Source organism: Trachypithecus francoisi, unplaced genomic scaffold (genome assembly GCF_009764315.1).
Source record: "Trachypithecus francoisi isolate TF-2019V2 unplaced genomic scaffold, Tfra_2.0 Lachesis_group8, whole genome shotgun sequence".
NCBI classification, from domain to species: domain Eukaryota; kingdom Metazoa; phylum Chordata; class Mammalia; order Primates; family Cercopithecidae; genus Trachypithecus; species Trachypithecus francoisi.
In genome coordinates this window covers 53,898,444-53,920,772 of record NW_022681473.1, presented here as the reverse complement: position 1 = coordinate 53,920,772, position 22,329 = coordinate 53,898,444, and the positions used below count along the sequence as shown (strand labels likewise).

The 22,329-nt window shown below is 46.0% G+C and overlaps 1 protein-coding gene across 3 annotated transcripts in view; it reads right to left on the bottom strand.

Annotated features, from left to right (window-relative positions):
• GALNT18 (polypeptide N-acetylgalactosaminyltransferase 18) overlaps nucleotides 1-22,329 on the bottom strand; it is a 350,932-nt gene that overhangs the window by 61,913 nt on the left and 266,690 nt on the right. For all 3 annotated transcript variants that reach the window (XM_033204872.1, XM_033204874.1, XM_033204873.1), the window contains exon 7: nucleotides 7,079-7,264. In XM_033204872.1, coding sequence (XP_033060763.1) covers nucleotides 7,079-7,264 — 186 coding nt within the window. The remainder of the gene's footprint in view (nucleotides 1-7,078; nucleotides 7,265-22,329) is intronic.

The following is a 22,329-nucleotide window of genomic DNA, read 5'->3' as shown; positions in this document are numbered from 1 at the left end:
AATCCTCCTTTATGGATGATGAGTTGAGACAAAGAGAGGTTCAGTAACCTCCTGGGTAACTTGCCCAAGGTCCCACAACTAATAAATGGTGGAGCTGAGATTTGAATCCAATTAACCTGGGTCTAGAGTTTCTGCTTTTAATGTTACTCTGTGTGTTTGGAAGATGCCATTCTTCTGCCTCCTCAGACCACGTCCTTGCAGGAGAAGCAGACTCCTTCAGCCTGGGAGTCTTGGTGTCTAGAGTACTTGTTTCCCTCCTTTCTCAGGAGCATCAGCGAGGTGGCCCCTGAGCCACCATGGTGCAGCAGCCAGGGAGCAGAAGTGAGACGTGAATGTGTCCAGGAGTGAGAAGGCTAGAGAAGCCCCCCTCCCCACATTGCTTGTAGAGCAGACTTGGGCAGCACTAAGAATTCCTGGGCCTGCATACCAGCTGTTGAATGGGGCACAGAATTGGCTGAGAAAAAGCTGATGCAAAAGCAGAGGCTGCAGAGGGGTCCATCCTCTGGGGATCTGATGAAGACCCAGTGCGTCTCAGAGGATGACACCGTGGCAGGGATGAAGGCCAGCATGCAGATGGGGCATGTGGTATCCCATAAGATGTCAACCCAGAGTGGAGGGCAGATGAAGAAGTGAGCTCTCTCTCACCGACACTGTGGTCCATACGCTCTCTGTGTAAATCCCTGGTTCAAACATCAACCCCAGGGATCAAGTTACTGAGGTCAGGCAGATTTTGTCTAAAATATCTGAGAAAGATCACAAAAATGGCTGCATTTATCTGGACATGAGCAAGGCAAATTTTTGACATCAGACAATGTAGGCTTGAGTGAAAACACAATTTAGATATAAAAGAGATAGATTCCTTTTTGCTCACAAGAGTTCAGGCAATATAAAAATTTGAACCTGCTACAGCCTGAAGGTTAAAGTTCTAGAATGACAAGGAGCTATTTCGGCTTCCTAGTACTTCTTAATGACCTCACCTGTGACTTGTATGCTGCACACTCCTGCCCAGAGCCTTCTCTGCAGCTGTTATCCGAGCCTTTCTCTGATAGACTCTGGCTCCTTAAGGTCAGGAAACTTCCATCAGACTTACCTCTGTGCCCCTAGTCCTAGCACTGAGCATGAGCTACACTGCTGGGTGGAGAAAATATTTATGAAGTGGTGAACACAGGAACTGGCAATAGATGTAATCTACTTTCCACTCCGACGCCAAAGCATTCATTAAGTATTAACCCTTTACACTCCACGGTACTTTATCCTTATATCAGAAAACTGTCCCAGGACCCATCCATTCCTTCTCCCTTCATGTTATAATTGCCTTTATGTGACTAAATTTAACACTGTGTCTGTTTTATAGGGAGCCACTAGAAGAACCTGTCTCACAAAGGCCTCAGTGTTTTCCTAAACTTCTGGGTTCCCATAGGAAAAGTATCTTTCTGCACTTAGGAACAGGGCAAAGTTTGCCTCCCTGCATATGATCCAGTAAAAGATGAGAGAGATACAATCCACCAGGTGGCCATCTCCTGCGACGAAGCTCAAGAACTAGCCCTTTGTTCAGCTTATCTTTCTGAGTATCAAGTCCCCTTCCCGTTCCTGTGTATTAATTGACTTTTGCCTTTCCATTTTAATAGTTCAGCATATCTGCACTGTGTGTTTACTGTAAATTTCATCAAACCCATCCTCAAAGCAGGAGGCATACACTGAGAAGAAAGTAAACCTCTGAGAAGGTCACCTTGGCCCTTATTAGAAAACAATAAATGCATCTTTCTCTTTTGCCAAATACTTGGTGTAGTGAGTTGAACTGTGGCCTTCTCTAAAATTCATGTCTACCCGGAACCTCTGAATGGGACTTTATTTGGAACGAGGGTCTTTGCAGATATAATTAATTCAGGATCTCAAAATGAAATCATCCTGCATTTAGGGCTTGCCTAAATTATGACTGTATGTGACTATATATGACTGAAAGACTGATGTCTTTATAAGAGGAAGAAAGAGTGGTCTGGACACACATAGAGACAAAGAGGAGAAGGCCATGTGAAGACAGAGGCTGAGACTAAGGTGATACATCCACAACCAGGGACCCCTCAGGGCCACCAGAAGCTGGCCAAGGCAAGGAAGGACCCTCCCCGCTCGAGACGCTGGAGGGAACACAGCTCTGCTGGCACCTGGATGTTAGAGAATAAATTTCTGTTGTTTGAAGCCATCAAGTTCATGGTAATTTGTTACCATAGCCCTAGGAAACAAATATATTAACTTAGCCACATAAAAGTGTCCAGTATTGCAGCCACATAGTCACAAAATTCCTTATAGCCAGACTTAAAGGAGGGCTATCACTGAAGCACATGACAAGCCATCCCTGGCACTCAGCCTGTCTTTGGGCAAGAGAAGCAGTCTAGAGCTCCTGAACCCTGCTTAAGAAAATATTGATGTTTTGCCGCAGACTTTGTTAATTGATAAATAAACTGATTTTCAGTTAAAGTAGCAGGTTGCAAGAGGTGAAGGCTCTTTGGCCTTTCAAAAGCTGGGGACTGGACATGCTAAGGGAGCAGGTGAGAGGGCCAGTTCTGCTCAGCGCACAGCTCTGAGGAGGCCTTAGCTTAGAAGGCAACAAGCAGAGGATGTCTGCCCAGCATGAGCATTTTAAAACTGTGGAAGGAAAGTATAGAGCATAAACAATCACAGCACCAACAAGAGTTAACACTTAACTAGCACTTTCTGTGTGCCAAGCACTGATCAAGGTCTTTACATGTATTAACTTATTTAATTCTCAAGGCAGCCACCTGGGCAGGGTTGACAGGCTCCAGCTCCATATTTGCAGCTGGGATGCTGTAGACGAAAGGTTAAGTAAATTGGGAACAGATGTGCTTGCAGCTGAGGAAAAGGGATTGGTGCATAGCTATCTCAGGGGCAGCTGGTAAACCTCCTAGGGAAACTGTGTGAAGCATATAGCATCCATGCATCCTCCTTCTTCTTTTTCAACTGACCTTTACCAAGCACCTGTTTATTATGTGTCAGACACTATCCTAAACACTCTGTATACAAATAGGAATACGTCACACTCTCAGCCTGAAAGGAGAGTCTGGGAGTTTCAGACAAGTAAACATACTCTTTGTGAACAAGTGTGAGGCATGGAAAGGAAGAGAAAGTGAAAGAGAATAGAAGAGGGGCCTCATTCTTCTTACATTGTACGGAGGCCAGGATTGGGGGCAAAGGAGGTAAGCAGTCAAATAAGGCTTCCTGGAGTAAGCAACACTTGAGGTGAGTTTGAAAAAATGCGAAGGACGAGCTAAATAGGTGTTACCCAAACCTGGCCACCCTAACCTCTCATCTGGAGGGCTTTTTTTTTTTTTGAGACGGAGTCTCGCTCTGCCGCCCAGGCTGGAGTGCAGTGGCCAGATCTCAGCCTGGAGGGCTTTTTATAGATTCTGGCACCTACCGCTCAAAATCCTCTCTGAGGATAAGACCCAGATGAGTATTTTTTTAAAAGTTCTCCAAGCGATTCTGATGCAGTTGGTCTGAAGGTCTGCTTTTAGGAGTCACTAACCAAGGAAGAAAGGGATTACACACACCGCCAGCAGACTCACTCATTAATAAGTGTTAGCAAGGTGTCACCATCTCTTACCATGCGCCCTGCCTTGTGCTAGATATAATAACACAAAAATGTAAAGCAGTCTGTCCTCAGAGAGCCCATGGTATATTGTGGTGGTTCTCAGTGGTTCTGAAGAACTTTCTCAAAAAACAGATTCCAGGGGCCCCTTCCAAACCAATTAAGTGGTAATCTGTGGTGGTGGAACCCAAGTGATTTTGAAGTTCAGCCAGATTTGAAAACCACTGTTCTAATGAGAGGGAGACTTTTAGATAACAGAACACTCTTTCACAGGCTGGTCATGCAGTGATAGATATATATAGGAGGGGGAGCTCTTTCACCAGTTGGAGCTGGCTTTCTAGAGAGGGGATCCCTGGAGCTAGTCTCAAAGGATGGGGAATATTTAGTATGGGTGGTCATACAGGAAGAGGTAGAGGGTAGGGAATTCCAAGCAGGATGAGCAAGCACTGAGTCGTGAAAAACAGCATGGCATGGGCGGTGTGTAATGGGCAGTTCCCACTTCAAAACAGGGAGTGGTGGGCAGCAGGGTTAAAATACAGGCAGAGGAGAAAGCATGGGAACCTTTGATGCCATGCCAAACACTGGGCTTTGTGTTTGATTTTGTACATAGAAGGAGTCATTTAAAGATTTTTCTTTTTTTGAGACAGAGTCTCGCTCTGTCACCCAGGCTGGAGTGCAGTGGCACAACCTCGGCTCACTGGAACCTCTGCCTCCCAGGTTAAAACGATTCTCCTGCCTCAGTCTCCTGAGTAGCTGGGATTACAGGCACATGCCACCAAGCCTGGCTAATTTTTGTATTTTTAGTAGAGATAGGGTTTCACCATGTTGGCCAGGCTGTTCTTGAACTCCTAACCCCAAGTGATCCACCCACCGAAGTGCTAGCATTACAGGTGTAAGCCACTGCACCTAGCCTCATTTAAAGATTTTAAGCAGGGCAATGGCATGGTCGTTGTGAGTGTTTTATAGATAACTTTGGGTATTGTAGAGGATAGATTTGAAGGAGATAAAGACTCGAGCCAGGAAAACCAGCTGAAGCTTGTAGCAGAGAAAAAAACAGGGCCTGAATGCAGACATGAGAGGAGGTTCGGGTGGGAAGGAGGGCTTGTGATTGACTGGGACAGAGCATTGAGAGAGAGGAAGACTGAAGGATGATGTCAGTTTCAAACGCATGTGTCTGGAAGATGGTGGCACCATGAACTGACAGAATGAGAACAGGAGCAGATCTGGAGGAAGAATGTGGGTTTGGCTGGTCAGATTCAGTCTGAGTGCCTACGGGAACGGCCAAGAGGAGATGTCCAGCTGGCAGTTGGAGATGTGAGTCTGAAAGTGAAGGCAGAAGTCAGGGGTAGAGATATTAATTAGGGAGGCAGCATATGGGTGGGAGTCCAATGCAAGAGTAGATGAGATTACCCACGGAGATGGGAAATAATGAGAGCAGTCTGCCAAGGATGGATACCCCAGGAGCATGTAAGCACCCAGTGAAGGTAAGAGGAGTCCTTGAAGAGTTAGGAATAATTGGAAAGAGATGAGATTCCAGGGTGTGGAATCATGGACCCAAGGAACTACAGAGATTCAAGGAAAAGGTGAAATCCTATAGGTTAAAGACCTTAAAATGTTCCTTAAATTAGGCAGTTGGGAGACCCATGTTCACCTTGACAAAGCAGTCTTGATGAAGTATCAGGATATAGCTTGGGAGAAGGATTGGGAGATGAAGAAGTATTGACCCTGTACAAGCTTGATAAGAGGAAGGAGAGGACATTTGGACACAGGGAACAGGAAAGGAAAGAGAATTATTTTAGGAAACATACTGATCCTTTCCTTCTCCACCTAAGGCTTTATCCTGGGCAATTCCACCTCTCACGTGTCTTGTGTTCACTTCCCCCTACCCATTTGATTTGAACTACCCACCTTGAGGAGTCACAGACAGACACTGAATTTCATCACTTTTCAGTTATTTTCATTCACTCAATTCTCTACCATTCACTGGGTTGCTGGGCATTTCAACACCTGTCAGCTGCAAGGGGGAGAGGGCTAGAAGGTTTGCAGCTCTGGGGTACAGAAAGAAGGCAGTAAGAGTATGCTAACTCACCAGTCTAAGCAGAGCCTGGGGACCTTCAATGTCTCACTGGTGAGCTCCTGGGGAGTTTCCAAGTGTTCTTAATATTTTGTCATCACAGACCACCTACCACAGGGCTTGACACCCCATGCAGAATACTGTGATTCAATCCTGATGATGAGTCCAGAAGGTACTGCAATTCCCTGGAAACACTCTTACTGTCAGGAACGCAATCCCGGGCTGGTACATTAGGGTTGGCTGCACTCTAGCTGATATTTCTCCACTCCTCATTCTCGCTCCCAACTGCTGAAACCTCACTGATTGTGGGAGTATGCAACCCAACTCAAGAGGGGATCTCCTGCGGTGGTGGTGTGGCTCGAGGTGGGCTAAAAGTTCCCACCCACGAACCAGTCAACTTTCTCAATCGTTTAACCAGGGCAACATTAGCTTGGTGTAGAGTTTAGGTAACAGGGCTTTCATATGGACACTTTGAGTGAAGATCAATCATTTCCCCATTAGAGACTTCCTAAAGGACTCCAAAGGGGATTGCCATGGCCTTGGGAGGAAAGAATGAGGTCATGTAGTCGATAGCTCTGATAGCTCTGTCTCACACAGAATGCAACACAAGCAATGAACTCCAGGCCAACAGGGTGGTAAGTGGATTGGAATCATGTGGCTGGCATCTGTTGGGTTCTCTCAACTCAGCAGTCCAAGGTCATTTCCACATGTTTCACCTTGACACATGGCAGGGCTAAACAAAACTACCAGAGAAACATTGCTTTTTCTCTGGCATTTCTTAAGTACAGGTGACTAGAGGGATAGAGGACAGTGGCAAGCAATGACAAGGCTCTGTGAAGGTTAAACGTTGTCTAAAAACTGCCCAGAATAACTCCCATCTCCTAGTGAGGGTCCCTGTAGGTGTGCCCCCATCCTCATCCATGTGGCTCAAGAAATCCGAAAGGCATATGGATCTTTATAACTCTGGTCGAAGGTTCAATGGAGAAGTTTGAATCTCATCTATAGGAAGATTAGATGTTTTTTGTAAATTTTTGTAGTTACTGGTATATTTGTAATCCAGGACCATGAAACATCTAATGTCAGAGAAGCCGAGGACCTGGGAGCATGAAGGAACTTGAGCTACCTGTCCAACTTTCTCATTTAAAATTGGGACACTAAGATCCAGAGAGAAGTCCTCATCAAGCATGCTCACCAGGGATGGGGGTAGGGGGTTAAGAAATGGTTTAGAGGCTCACGGCCCCTTTTCTTCGGCAAACAATATGTTTTCGGCTTGAGAGTCCATTCTCGCATGGCAAACAGGACTCTGGCTGACCCATAGGAAGAAGGGTTTGGCCCCATATTTTGATTTGTTTTGTTTTCCACCAATCCCCGAGAAACTCGTCCCCACCGGAGATCCCTACCTCCTGGGGTATGTTCCATGCCATGTAGACGTGGCTTTTAAATTCATCCATCCAGACTTCAGCCACCCTGAGAGCGTTCCTGCGGACGTGGGCGGTGAGGTCCTCTGTGTAGGGCTTGTGGGCCCGCTCAATGTGGGCAATCCGTGAGCAGGGCAGGACCTCCACGCTCCCGCCACACTGCCACACCTGCAGAAGACATGGAGCCACTCGTCAGAGCCTGCCTGGCTCTGTCTTTCTACACCAGAACTCAGGCAGCCACTTGATATGAGCAGGAAGAAATTCAGCCCCTTCACCTTGACTTCCCAGATCATGAGGGAGTGGGCCATACCTGATTTCTACTCCTATAGCAGCAGGATGGCTATGGAGTCATTAAGTCATATCTTGGTTCTTATTGCTATGGATTTGCTAACAACAACAAAAAACATGAATGCACTTTTCCCCTCCACCTGTGAGCCCTACCCCACCAAAAAAAGAGACCAGACATTTTGTTCCAAAGATCTGGATTCTCCTTGCACTTGGGGGAGAAGTTAACAAAACCCTTGATGATAGTCTGCAGCAGTGCTTGACATAGAGGAACCAGCAAGACTCCCAGCACAGACATCCTCTTCAAATGGACCACATGGGCCTGGACAAGAATTAGTGATCAACACAGAGAAGGGTGTCACCAGACACCCTTCTTCTACTGCATCTTTCCCAGGCTCTGGGTTCTGACTGAATCTGAGGGAGAGCGCTGCAAAGAAGCAAATGATATTAAACTTCTTACCAACCTTGGAGAATAGGAGCTTGATCCGAATGCAATTATATTTTGAAAGATAAACCTTGCATTCTAAGTGTTAATGGGCAGCATCTCAAAGCTCTCACTACAATCTTTCCAGCCACCCTGACCTTTCAATGTTCCTGAACACGGACTCTTTTGTGCTTCTAGGTTTTGGTCCATTCTGCTGGTAATTTTAGAAAGCCTCCTGCCCTCAACTCCTCCTTCAGCTGAAAAAATTCACCTCTCAAGATCTTGATCAGGCTGGGCACAGTGGCTCACACCTGTAATCTCAGCACTTTGGGAGGCTAAGGTGGGAGAATCGCTTGAGCCCAGGAGTTTGAGACAAGCCTGGGCAACATAGTGAGATCCTGCCTCTAAAACATTAAAAAAAAATTTTTTTTAGAAGACCTTGATTATATGGCCTCAACACTGTGGAGTCTTTGCTCGATTTTCAGAGTAGAGCCAATTTCTCCTCCTCTGGCCCCCACAGCCCTTGATACCACAACTGACCTGCTTGTAGGTCAGCCTCACTCACTGACAGTGTATTCCTGGAGGGCAAAACCTATATCTCACTCACTCACCTAACAAAAGGCCAAGAACATAGAGGTACTTTGTAAGTACTTGCTGAATAAATAAATGATTGATGCTTCATCAGTCAATCAATCAATGTATAAATGGCTGACATTTACTGAATTTCAGGTGAATCTGAAGTACCTGGTTAGAGCTGACAAATGTGGCTTCTGAGGGAAAGTAATTGAGATATCCTGGTAGGCAGTACATATTACTTGCCAGATACTGTCAACATCACCATGAACTTGTTAGATGAAGTTCAGATATATAACATGTACCCATCAACAACAATAAGTCTGGGATAAAGCCAGATTTGGATTTAGCTTATTTTTCCCTGTGTTAGTTAAGAAGGGAATGCCTTCCCTTTCAGCCATCCTGTCACACCAGTTGGCCCCTATAGGTTCTAGGCTGTTGGAGTTGGAAGCTGGCTTACTGATTTATCACTGACTTTAGCTTGTTTTGCCTTGAGTGTATAACTTAGGACCAATAGAAAGGAAACTAACATCCTCACTGAGCGTCTCCTATGTGCCAGGCATTGGACTGTATATTCAGGAAGGCAGCAAAACATGGTGGGTGGCTTATAAGCAGGGCTGGCCATGAGACTACTCAGGTTCACATCCTGGCTCCACTCTATGCCTGCTATGTGACCTTGGGCAAGCCACTTGATCTCATTGTGCTTCTGTTTCCTCCTCTCCATGGAGATCACGAGTACCTATCTCAGAAGGTCACTGAGAAAATTAAAGCATTTACATGCAACATGCTTAAAAAAAAAACCTGGTGCATAATAAGCACGTGATCATTCTTAGCTATTACTATCAAGCTGAACAGCAGAATCTTTAGAATCACCCTGTGAGGCAGTTATTATGCCCAATTCCAAGTGAGGAAGTGGAAACTAAAGAATGTCCCTTGCCAGTCACGGTGGTTCACGCATGTAATCCCACCACTTTGGGATGCTGAGGTGGGTGGATCACTTCAGCTCAGGAGTTTGAGACCAGCTTGGGTAACATGGTGAGACCCCATCTCTGCTGAAAATTTCAAAAAAAGAACCGGGCATGGTGGCACGTGCCTGTAGTCCCAGCAACTTGGAGGGTTGAGGCAGGAGGATCGCTTGAGCCCAGGAGGTGGAAGCTGCAGTGAGCCCTGATCGTGTCACACTGCACTCCAGTCTAGACAACAGAGTGAGACCCTGTCTCAAAAAATAAAACAATTAAAAAATAATAAAAAAGGAAGGTCCCTTGCTCAAGAACACACGGCTGATATTTAAGACAGAAGGATCTGTCTGATCCCAAAGAAGCTCAGTGAAGAGCCAACACTTCCCCATGATGAGCCAGCTTTGAAAGGAGTTCCCACATCCAGGAATGGTTCTGAGGATCACAAGAGGGTGGCAGTGAAGGCCCCAGGCTGTGAGCCTCCATTCCCAAGACCTGTACATTCTGGGGACTGTGCTGATTTCCAATTCACTTTGCTCAGGTTCTCTATGAAAGCCTGTGAATCCCATGAAGAAGTTATTGACAACACAAAGAGTCAGGGTAATGATTCTTTTTGTGACTGGAACAGAGGCTATTGCTTGACATATTTCAACAATACAACACAGAGCATGAGTCATAACAAAACTCTTTTATTACAAGACCTGCTTCTTAAAGGGTCGGTTCACCATTTCACCTTAGAGTGGGCACATCTGCCATCATTCTAATCAGAATGGTGGTGAGGCCCCTCCCATCATGCCTTTAGACACAGTACGAGGAGCGGCATGACTGTCTAGCACCTGAATTCACTCCCCTCTTCCCACCCCTGCAGCCACCTCCCTTGTCCAGGCCACCGTCATCATCTCTCATTTGGACTCTGCCACAGACTCCAAACACCTGACCTCCCTCTTCCTATATTCCTTCTCCAAGCTCTTCTCCACTCAGCAGCTGGAGTGACTGAAGGTGTAAGCTGGACCACTCCCTCTCCTGCACCATGCCCCTGGCACAGCCCCCGATCTGGGCTTGCCCCCCACCACCCCTCCAGCCCTGACCTTGTGCTCCCCAATACACTCTATGCTGCAGCCTCTATGCTGTAGCCACACTATTTTTTTTACTTTCTCTCACGTGGTTTTTTCCCCCTCACCTCAGACTTCTGCACATGCGATGACATACCCAACACTGCCTGCCTCCCTGACTCATCCTCCAAGCCTCAGTTCACTATCACTTTGTTGCGTCCCCTTCCGCTAGGTTCGCCTGGTGTGCTGTGTGGTCCTGCTTTGTACCCTGATCTAACACCATTACAATTGCTTCTTTAATCACCTCCTTCCCTCTTACAAAATGTTCTCAAGCTTGTCACCAAATTCTCCCTTAGACACGTGCTAAATGGTGCTCAGAAGAGATCCTGAGTTTCCAGGGGAGGTGGGGCATCTGGGCCAGGTTGGAGTAGCATGTCGCACTTGAAAGCACAGCTTTGGAGTCTGTGGGAACTGGATTAACATGTGTCCTCTGCCACCTGCTGCTGTGTCACCTTTGGCAGGTTACTTCCCTCCAAAGCCTCAATTCTGCCCTGTGGGTGAGGGGATGCAGTGTGGGTAAGTGTTTAACATTGAGCCTACCTCAGTGTGAGCACTACGTGGTTGGTGGTCAAGGAAGCATAGACACCCTGGACATGGGGACAGGCCATCTGGGCCAGCTCTGGCGTCACCGAGTGCTTGTGGAGTGGTGTTGGGCTATGTAACCTCTTGTCTAACAAACATCCATGACAATTGGTACCACACCAGGCTGTGGACTCAGGAAGCCCCTGCTGAAATGCTCAGGATACTGGAAGCCCTCAGTCTGTGTGTGTGCCTATTATTATTTCATAATAATTTAATAATTATTACATTGCTGCTATTTGGACTGTCCTGTACACCTACCTTTGGGGAGCAAACAGGCCACAGAAGACAGGGTTCCTCCCAAATGCCCAGCCCAGCAGAGGGGTGCATAAGGCTCCCTTCTCAGAGACAGGCAGCACTGGTCAACATCTCCAGTCTCCTCCCTTCTATGAAAGGGCACTCAGCTATGGAGAGGGTAACAGCTTTTGCCTTGGCCATGACATTTGGGTTCTTGGCAGCATCTGGGCTTTGCAGCAGAAGATGTGGACTCAGCATGTTTACCCCGCCACTTCTGGACCCTGCCCAATGGCACTGAAGCATACAACAGAAAGCCTGTACTGGCCGACCCCTGGGTGATAAGTGGCTCCAGTGACCAATGGCTTGACCCAAGAGAGAATTTCAAAAGTCACACCCACAGCTCATCTCAGAGAGCCTCTGGGGTGGTAGACAAAGGATAGGAAAGGAAGTCACTGGCATTTGGACCTCATGGAGAACGACATCATGGAGCGTCTATGGAGCTCCATGGGAGGGGCAGGGGATAAGGAAGGGAGAGAAAGGGAGCTGGGCCTGGCACATTAAATATCCAATTCGCAATTGGCACGATAGAGCAAGCCCCAAACCAGAGGGAGGATATACACAGGAAGGCCTGTGCTGGGGAAGCAGGGCAGCTGGACAGGGGATGAGGTATGGGTACAGGGATGGCTTGGCATTGTGAGCTCTGGTGGGTAGAGATGCCTAGGGGAGAGAGGGCAGGTAGCTGGGTACCAAAGGGGTGCCTGAGAAATGAACACCAAGGGTTGGAAACAGAGAAGGCAGGTGTGGTCACGGGGAACAGGGTACGGGAAGAAACAACCAAGATGTAGACCCTATTTTCCACATACGATGGCTGAGGGCATGCGGTGAGGGCAGGCACTAGGCACACCTGACAGGACATCAACAAAAGGCTGGGTCCTGAGGCTTCTGACGGGCACTGAGCAACACGTTTCTTGACCACACTAAGTTTTTTCCTGTCTATGTGCCTTTGCACCTACTATTGCACATCCTAAATAATTTCTCCTCCACTTACGACCCAGCTCAAATACTACCTCTTTTGATCTGCCCAGTGTAAATTAGATCCCCTCTGAATACCTTTAGTGCCCTGCCTTTTTCTTCATAACACTTACTCAAAATAGTTTTACTTCTGTATTTATTCTTTAAATGTCTGTCTCCCTTCACTGGACTATAAGTGCCATGGAAACAGGAGCGTGTCTGTGTGTTTACCACTGTATACATCAGCACCTGCCACTTAGTCTATATTCAATAACTATTATTTGAATGAGTGAATTCAGGAATCTGAGAGTCCTGGGCTTTCACTGACTATAGAGGCATGGTTTTAACTAGCTCAGCGGGATGCCCTAATAAAGGCCATAAACATAAAATGTGGCTGGATTTTACTGAATACAATGACTTTCTTCAAACTCAAGTGGTTTTTCAGCAAAGCTCTGACATTTAAGTGCATACTGCTGCAACCAAAGAGAGTTACTTGGGCTGCAGAGCTTAAATTAACGTCATAATACCTAGGAAGTCATCAAATGAGCACAGGCAATACCAAGCAGCTTGCTCTTGCGGAACCATGAACTCACTGGAGAGAAAGCCTCCAACCTCACAAAACCTCGGATATCCCTGCAGAGGAGCTGCTGGGACCACCTCCCACATATGGCCAAGAGCTTAAAGTGGATTGTAAAGAGCAGTTACTCAGGGCAGAGCAAAATCACACACACCACCGGCCCTTCCCAGAAAACCCTAGTCCTGTTATCACTTCTGAAGAGGCTTGAAACACCCACCCAGAACTACAAGAAAGCATGTAGGTCTTAGGGGCTGGTGGAAAGGGTTTGAATCCTGGCTCTGTCATATATTAGCCTTTGACTTGGACCTGTCTTTGGATGTCAGCTTTTTCTTGGAAATAATGATTCTCCAGGTTTAAAAGAGATGCTGTATATGACAAACTCCCACAAGAAAAGACAGGCATGTAGTGGGTTCTCAGGGAGGCTCAGATCATTTTCTCTTCCCAGGTTGAAGGGTCCCTGGTACAAGGTCAGGGTTACATCTTGTATTGGCCACTCACACAAACAAGCCTCCTGCTCCCAAGCCTCAATTTCCCCAGCTGCCAAATGAGGCAGCTGGACTCAATGATGTCTTAGATCCCTTCTACTTTTTGCATTCTGTGATTCTGCATTTTCTAGTCAGTGCCTCAAATGAGGCCCAGTACTTGAGACACACCTGAGAGTTGTAAATTGGGTTAAAATAGGGACACACAGTAGACAAAGCAATGGGATGTAGTTTGATCATCTCTTCTACTCCAAGACTCACGACTACTCCATAGTCTATGACAGGGACGGCAAATGAGTTTATACTCCTGTGTGAAATCAATTTGCTTATTAATATCCTTCTGAAGCACTGTGTTGGGAAGAATTCTGAGGCTCTCTCCAGTCTCAGTGGAGAAGCATGCCACAATTTATTCATTACGGTTACCACGGGTAAGGGACTGCGGTTGGTGGCACTTCAACTTTGTACTTCATAGCCACATCCACAAGAGCAGATCCCAGATACTCTCCAGCTTTTATCTTCTTATGACTTTTAATGAGCTCTTTGCTCTTGGCAAACTGTTCCCACTGTTCTCTTAGCCCAGAAAGCCTCCTTCCTGTGCTCCACATCCATCCAAAGTCGGCCTGGCCCAGCTCCTCCAAACTCTTGGAACTCATGACTTGTACAACTCATGTGGTCCTTATTTCTGAGCTCATGTGGTTAATGATCTTTTTACATGTAACTGTCTCGCCTAACTTGGCTGCAAAAGCAGAGACAAGAGTGAAAAGCCAAAACTAGCAGGCTACGGGGAGGAAGGCGAGGTGGATGCAGGCTGAGGCAGAGGCCTGGGGAGAGTTGGCAGAAGACCAGAAAGTCACTCACAGAGTGGCCGAACAGTCAGAGATGTAGGCAAACAATAGGGCCGGGCAGGACACTGGCGCTCCAGGTATCCTCCAATTTTGTACTCTGGGCATTTCACTCACCTCACTCTATCCTGGCTCTGCATGGGAATAAGAAAGGTAAGAGAGGGCATGGTGGCTCATGGCTGTAATCCTAGCACTTTGGGAGGCCAAGGCAGGTGGATTACCTGAGGTCAGGAGTTCGAGACCAGCCTGGCCAACATGGTAAAATCCCATCTCTACTAAAATACAAAAATTAGCTGGGTGTGGTGGCGGGCGCCTGTAATCCCAGTTACTCGGAAGGCTTAGGCAGGAGAATCGCTTGAACCCAGGAGATGGAGGTTGCTGTGAGCCAAGATCGTGCCATTGCTCTCCAGCGTGGGTGACAAGAGCGAGACTTCATCTCAAAAACAAAAACAAAAACAAAAACAAAAAAACGGGAAGGGAAGAGAGGTCAAATCTGGACAAGGCCAACACAAAAGCCAGAGGCAACCAGCAAGTCAGGGTCAGGGCATACAACAGAGCGGCCAGGGTGAAGACAATGTCAGTGTGCAGATAATCTCCCTCCAAAATAGCTCACTCTCACGCTGGCAACCTTTAGTCTCCAGATAAGGGCACACTCCTTAACATGGTTTGCAAGACCTCTCAAAACTGGCCCTGCCTATTTCCCGCAGCCTCATCTCTCACGCTACCTAGTTATGTTCAGTTATGCCATGGACATAGGTGGATCACATTCTTGGGTTTTTGTCCCCTCTTCCTGATACTCTCTTTACTGGAAATTCCCATGCCCCAACCACGTATACACTAATATCCCTTGCTAATTCCCACCTACCTTCCCTGGCTGCCCTAGTTTTGGCTAATGCCTTGGCTATGCATTCCTTATCACCTGTAAGTCCTCTTGTACAGTCTGTGTGATAACTGTGTGTGTGTGTGCAGCTTAAAGACACATAGTACAACATACAACTGTTGACCTGCCACCCCCCCTTAAGAAGCAATGCTTTGCCAGTACCTTAGAAACCTCTGTGTGCTTCTCCTTATCCCCAGAGGTAACCCATTATCCTGAATTTTGTTAATAATTTCCTTGCCATAAACCTACACTGCACATTGTTTAGTTCTGCCTGTTTGTGAACACTATATAAATGGAACCAGATTGCACGCATCATGCAATTTGCTTCTTGCTTCATTTATTTTCATCACCATAGTGTTGCATTGTATAAATATGCAGTAATTTATTTATGCTCTCTTTTGTTGGCTGACAGTCTTGTTTCCAGTATTATGGATGGTGCTCCTCGGAACACGCCTGTATGTGTCTCCTGGTGCACGAGAGTGGGCAGGCCTCCATGTATTTATCTCACAGTGAAATTTCCAGAGCACAGGTTGTATACACATGTTCAACTTTCCTAGGAAAAGTGACACTGTTCCAAATAACGTGGATCACATTATACTCGCACCAGCACGGATGAGGCTCATATTGCTTCCTATCCTTGCCAATATTTGACATTGTCCAACTTTTAAATTTTTGCCAATCTGATGGGCATGAAATTCTCCCTCATTGCAGTTTTAATTTGCAACCTCCCCTGATTACTAGTGAGACAGAGGTTTTTTGTTGTTTACGCGCCCACAATACTGAACTCTGACAGAAGGCACTTGTCAGCTTTGTCTTCATTAAGACATTTCTGGTGCCTCAACAGGGCTGGCACATAAGAGGTGCTCAAAAAATTTAAATTGCACGAATGAAGGAACCAGAGCTGGACTTTATTTCTGCGTTATCCCCAGTGCACTTTACTTGGTGCTCTCCCAGGTTTCCCAGGGTACATATTTAGTTATTTTAAAGTGTAAGGGAACATTTAAAAAATCTGTCAATGCTTATTCCTTTCATCAGAGCCTGCAGAAAAACACTCCCTGAGGATATGGTTTCCCAAGCCCTCTTCTTGCAATAAACACTTCCGAAGAGTCCTCTGTGTGGAATTGCTGCTTGGAAAAAAAAAATGATGCTTTTTCTTGGAAGGTGTCCCTGAAGGGGTCTGAACATTTGGGTTAGCCCCAACAAACACTTGAAGCAGTTCCTCTGTTTGGAAGGGATCCCTCATAACTATCAGAGGCAGCAGGATTCATTGGGCAGAATTCCAAGAGAGACAAGCTGGGCTGGAATATCTGGAAACTTTCCATGAAGAAAAACTTAAAAGACTGTTTTGCAGGAATCTGGGATTTGCTGAAACAGCTGCTTACCCACAGGAAACCCAGGGTCAAGTTACAGGGGCAACAGTAATGTATCATTCTCAGCAAACTGGCCCATTGCATACAGGGGGCCTGGCTTTTCCTTGGACCCCAATGCTCTGCCTATAATGATTGGGCCACAGGAGTTCAGGTAAGGACATTCCAGGAGGACTGCTTTGCAAATGTGTGGTCATTGAGACTAGAAGGTATCTTTAATGGTTCTGACCAAGAAGGGCTGATTCGTAGTTACCTCAAATCTCATTATCAGCAAACAGGCCTGATTACTATTGTTCAAACTCACGCCAGATGAAACTCAAGACAAGTTGGAAGAAGGAAGATGTCTGGCTCTGACATACAGGGGTTGGGAAACTGAGCCAGGAGTACGGTGGTCTCCAAAGGTGTGGCAGAGACCCCTATTGCTCACTGACACCTGGGTGCTCCTCCACATTTCCCTGCACCCCTTGCAGTCAGGAGGGTGCAAACTGATGAAATGAGAGAGGACACGGCCTCTGCCACTTCCCGGGCAAGGTGGGTGACTATCCAGTGTGTCTCCTTAGGTGCACTTCTACTCCCCACCCCACCATCTGCTGGATGTTTAAGCCAGGGTGAACTTGAAGTTCAAAGATGATGAACCCACAAGAGAAGCAATCAGAGTCCCCAAGTCACTACTGGGAGAAAAGCTGCCCAGGAGAGCCTCCCAGCCAGCCTTCAGAGGACTGTGTAAGCAAAATAGGACATTTCCTGGGTAACCTTTATTTCCAGCAGTTCTGAGAGCTGCTGTTTCAGTCTGTGATGTTACCAGAATGTAAGGAGGCAAGGTGACCAAAGAGGCATGGTCCCTGTAGGTACTAGTTGCCAGAGGTTCAATCTATTGTGTGGGGCTCACAAGAGAAAGCTTCAGGAATAGGGACAGATGGAGTGTCTGGAAGGTGACCGCTTCCCAATTCCAGCTGATTAGTCCATTCAAAGCAGGACCCCACTAGAGGCTGAGGATGCAGGGAGCAGATCTAGCCTCAAGGGGTGAAAGAGGGAGCTGCAAGGGGCAGGCAGGGCATTAGAACTCCTGCACATCAGGCTGCCGTGAGAGTTGGGTTCAAACTCAGAACCAGAGCAGAGGGCAGAAAACCAAGGGTGAAGCTAGCCAGGTGGTAGAGGAAAGGTCCAGGCTTGAAGATGACATATAGCTCCAGATTCCTTGGAAAGCCACAGACAGAAGCCCTGCGGCAACTCCACTTATGCAAGAGGAAGCCAGCTGGTGAGGCCAGGGCTGCAGCCACGCTCTTCAAGCCCTTGTCAGGGGACACAAAATCTAGAAGGAGCTGACCCTCACAGCTTCCTGCTGCACAAGGCTGGGAAGGTGAGCTAGTTCAAGTCCAGGCATATCTATGGAACCAAAACCCCACAGAAGCCCCAAACTCAGAGACAGAAGTATTGGCTAGTTCCAAATCAGGGTCCCATTGACACCTGTGCTATCTACTTTACTCATGTCTTTGTTTTGAAATAAGATCTCTGGCCCCCATTGCTGTCACTGGTGCTGCCAGAGAATGACAATGAGCTTAAATGTCACAGGGATTTGGGGAGCAATTTTCTAAAATCCAAATAAAAACCTTCCCATCCCTAATCTGTGAGTGATTTTTATCAGCTAACGGGACTCATCTATTTACTCAGCATGTTCAGAGCCCTTTTTGGGGGTTAAGTCCCTTTCAATTGTTGTGAGGCACCATCTCCTTGTGGACGTGCTTGTGCTATCCAGCTGCTATTCAAAGTGCATCTTCTGGACCATGTTTAATTTATACTTTGCTATATGAAGATGAACTGCTTACTCATTAAAAGTATTTCTTTTTTTATGTCTCTAATCAGTGGCTGTTTCTTTCCTCTCTCTGAAGCTTAATCGAATCAGAAACAAATTCCACACATATGAATGGCTCATTAGCATGTCCCAGTCAGATTCAAATTGGTTGTCCATACCAGATGCCCCCAAAAGGATGACACTGGCCCAAAGAAGGACTCTTTAAGCCAGTGTCCAAAGGGTGTTGCCATGATAAGCCAGGAGGGTCCTTTTTGAAATCCAGGATAGATACACTCTGTCATTCCCAGCACCATGGAGCCGTCTGATGACAGGTAATGGATGTGTCATTGAGACGGGGTTGGTGGGAGGCAATGTGGCCAAGCCTGGGAGCAGACAACAGAGGAATGTCTGGTGTCTATGTGTCTGGCTCAAGTATCATCCTCACGCTTGGCTCAGTGGGGCCCTTTTATCAAATGATACAAATGAGGCTGAGATGCTGAACATTCTCTCACTCAGAAATGATATTTGTTCTAAAGAGCTTTACCTCTTAATCAAATGAAACTCAAATTATAAACGCTGGTATGCTAGGTCTTCTCTTAAAGGATTTGCCCTTTTCATAGACATCAAAATGAATCATCAGCATGGGCATCATCACTGGTGTCATCTCTGAAAGTCACTGATAGTAAACTCTCATTTAATACAGATTTACAAAAGAGATCAGCATACTGCAATAGAGTAGAACTGAAGGGAACCTAATCAAGATCTCCCATTACTTCCCAGGTGAGCAAACTGAGGTTCGGGGTCACAGGATAATTTAGAAGCACAGTAAGATATGGATCCAAGAGCCTGCCTTTTGGAAGACAGGAAGTCATTATGGTTCAGAGCATAGCCTCTGGGGCCAAACAGTCTTGGTGTCAAGTCCTACATTTCCCATTTGCTGAACTGGTGACTTTAGGCAATTCACTTCACCTTCCAACACTCAGTTCCCTTGTCTATGAAATGGAGATAAAAGTGATAAATTCCAAAGACAGTTGTGATAATTAAATGAGGTAATACATAGAGACAGTTTATTTCATCACCTGGAAGAAGTTTAGAGCCCCCTAAGTATTAGCTATAATTATTATCACTATAAGATTCCATTGATTGTAAGATTCACTATTGCTATACCACAGCTTTTCAGGGCAGGAGGAAACACACTACATTCCTCCGAGCTCAAGATTTATATACCCAAGTGCCTACATCTCACCTTCACTCTCATGTGTCTCAGGCATCTCAAGCTTACCATGTCCAAAACAAAGTTCCTGCTTTTCTTCCCTGCCACCCCATCTGTCCCTCAGTCTTCCCCTCATCCATCTAATAGCCAAAGCCTGTAACCTGTAATTCATCTGTAGCAATGTCTTCTTCCATCCTCTCCACATCCAATACATCAGCAAAAGCAAACAGTTCTAAATATAGCTTGAATATAGCTTGAATTTAATCACTTCTCTCCATCTGCACAGCCAACATCCTGGTCCGAGTCCCTATTATTTTGTGTGGGCATCTCCATCCAGAGCCTCTTCCCTGGTCTTTCTGTGTTGCCATGTTGCCCTTCAATCTGTATTGCCCTCCAATCTACCTTTTAAAATTGTACATCAGAGCATGTCCCTCCTCTGCTTTAATGCAGTTCAGCAGTTATTTACTGAGCACTTACTATGTGCTAATCTTTGTTGTAAGAGATGGGAATCTTATCACAGAACAAAATATAAAAAAATCCCTGACTTTCCATTACTTACACTGTGTTCTTTCTGTTACAGCACTTCCTATGGACTGAATTGTGTCCCCCTTCCTCAAATCCGTATGCTGAGGCTCGAACTCCCCATGTGACTATATTGGACATGGGGCATTTAAGGAGGTGATTAAATATGTACAAAAAGTTATCAGTAGAATGACCATATGTTCTGGTTTGCCGGGGACAATACTGGTTTATACCTAGTGTTCCACTGTTATTATTAGTAGCACCCCCTTTCACTCTCAAAGCTTCTAGTTTAGACAGTAAATTAAAATTTATTTACTATTTATTATTTATTTATATATGCCAAATGTATAAGGTCCAACCTGATTTTAGAAACACTGAAATCCCCAATAAGTATCTGTCTTAAAATCATAGTCTTACTAATCTTTTCCCTCCCCTAGTCCATGATTTCTCTTTATGACTGCAATCCCAGTGCAGCAAAAATAAAGCAAGTCATCAAGACCCCCTCACCCACTGATATGCAGCATTTGAAGCAGGCCTGAGGAATAAAATAGAGCACCCCACCATTCGGTGCTCTAAGCCAGGATAGAGACCAGAGCCCTGTCTCTTGAATTTTCGCGAACTAGACAGAGACAGAGAGAGAGAGAGAGAGAGAGAGAGAGAGAGAGAGACAGAGACAGGACCTAAAGGAGTAAATGGTGTTTCTGGATCATTTACACCAGGGGTTAACTCTTTATTTTCAGGACTGACTTTATATACAGGTAAGCCTTGTTTTATAGAAAAACTTGTATGCAGGGGTTATTTCTGGATACCAGACTTTATAGAAAAACTTGTGTGCAGGGTTAATTTCTAGATACCAGCACCCATAGCACTAGAAAAAAAATGTGCTCACGGGTACCCTGCCCCTTGCATTGCTTTACAAAGCCAAGAACATTTGCATTTGGAGATGCCTCTGACCCCTCCTTCTGCAACTTCAGATTTATGAATATCAGGTCTTGTCCAAGGAAAACCACAGCAGTGTCAGAGGAGGAGGAGAAGGAACCTTTGCTCGGTTTGTGACAGTTCTTCTGAGGAACTGATTCTGGCCTTGCTTGGTGGTCCCCTCCAGGAAAACTAGAGCAGCAATGTAATGGTGGCCAAGAAGCTACCTTCCAGGGTCTGATACAAACCAGCATGCAGACTCAGCTAAAGAAGAACAAAGAACAAAAACAGAAACAAAAGGGAGACAGAAAATGACTCTGGGGAGCTTTAACATGCATTGTGAGCTTCCAGGTTTCTTTGGCTTTTGTTTTCGCTTTTTTCCAAAATTCAGGAAATTAAATATTGATATATGACTATTATCAAATCCCCAGTCTATAATCAAATTTCACCAATTGTCCCAATCAAGGCCTTTATAGCTATTTTTCCCCTTCATCCCAACTTTTTAAGAAGGTAAAAATTTCCTTTAGGTTGACTCCCCAAATACTTTATCAATCGTTACCTCGTTTGCACATTTTATTAATCTCTCTTTTATACAGCTCCCGCATTGAACACAATTGAAAACACCTAAGTGTGAAGACCCTTCCTGAGTAAAATTGTTCATGGGTGCTCTCCTTCTGCTCCCCACCATTTCTAGCTAATCGCTTCATTATGTACTTTTTAAATCGCTTTGTTCTGTAGGGATTAACTTTGCACTTATCTTCACTAACCGTAAAACTTTTACAACGTACTGTTAAACTGCGTCTACTCAGTTGCTGGTTTGTAATTGCAAAGAGTCACTCCATGGCTGGCAGGTGTGCTAGGAGATAACATGCAATGGCCACAGAGCTTCCTGCTCCATGTTTTCAGATGCCTTCCTGGAGCCTCTGGGTAAGGGGCAGACCAATCGGTTCTGGACTGGCTGCTTGGGGTACCGAAATTTCCTTACATATGGAGATCACCAGCTAGGGAACATCCTCAAATCCCAGATACTTTGGCCTCAGAGGCCTCAGGTTGCTCCTTGGGAATTTCAGACCCTACAGGTCCCAGGAGCAGTTCTATCTATGGCTGACCACCTAGAAGGCAACAAAATTTCAACTACTCTCTCAAGGTCAAGTCTGTACTTTCTCAAGGCTCAGGCACTTGCCCTCTGCCTATAAGCTGGCACTAGATACCCAGTCTTCAAGGAGTCCCTCTGCTTCCCTTTCTGGTCAACTACAATCTCTAAACTCTCCGCCTTCCACCAATCTCCACCCACTCCCTCCTTAGCCCTTTGAAATGTCTTCTATCACTCCCCCTTGACTCCAACTATTGCCTCCAAAGCCTTCTTATGGCTCTATCTGATGCCTTTTCTCCACTTGCTTTCTCAGAGCACAGGCTGTTGGTTTAGAGGCTTTGGACAGAACTGTGTTTAAATCCAGGCTCCT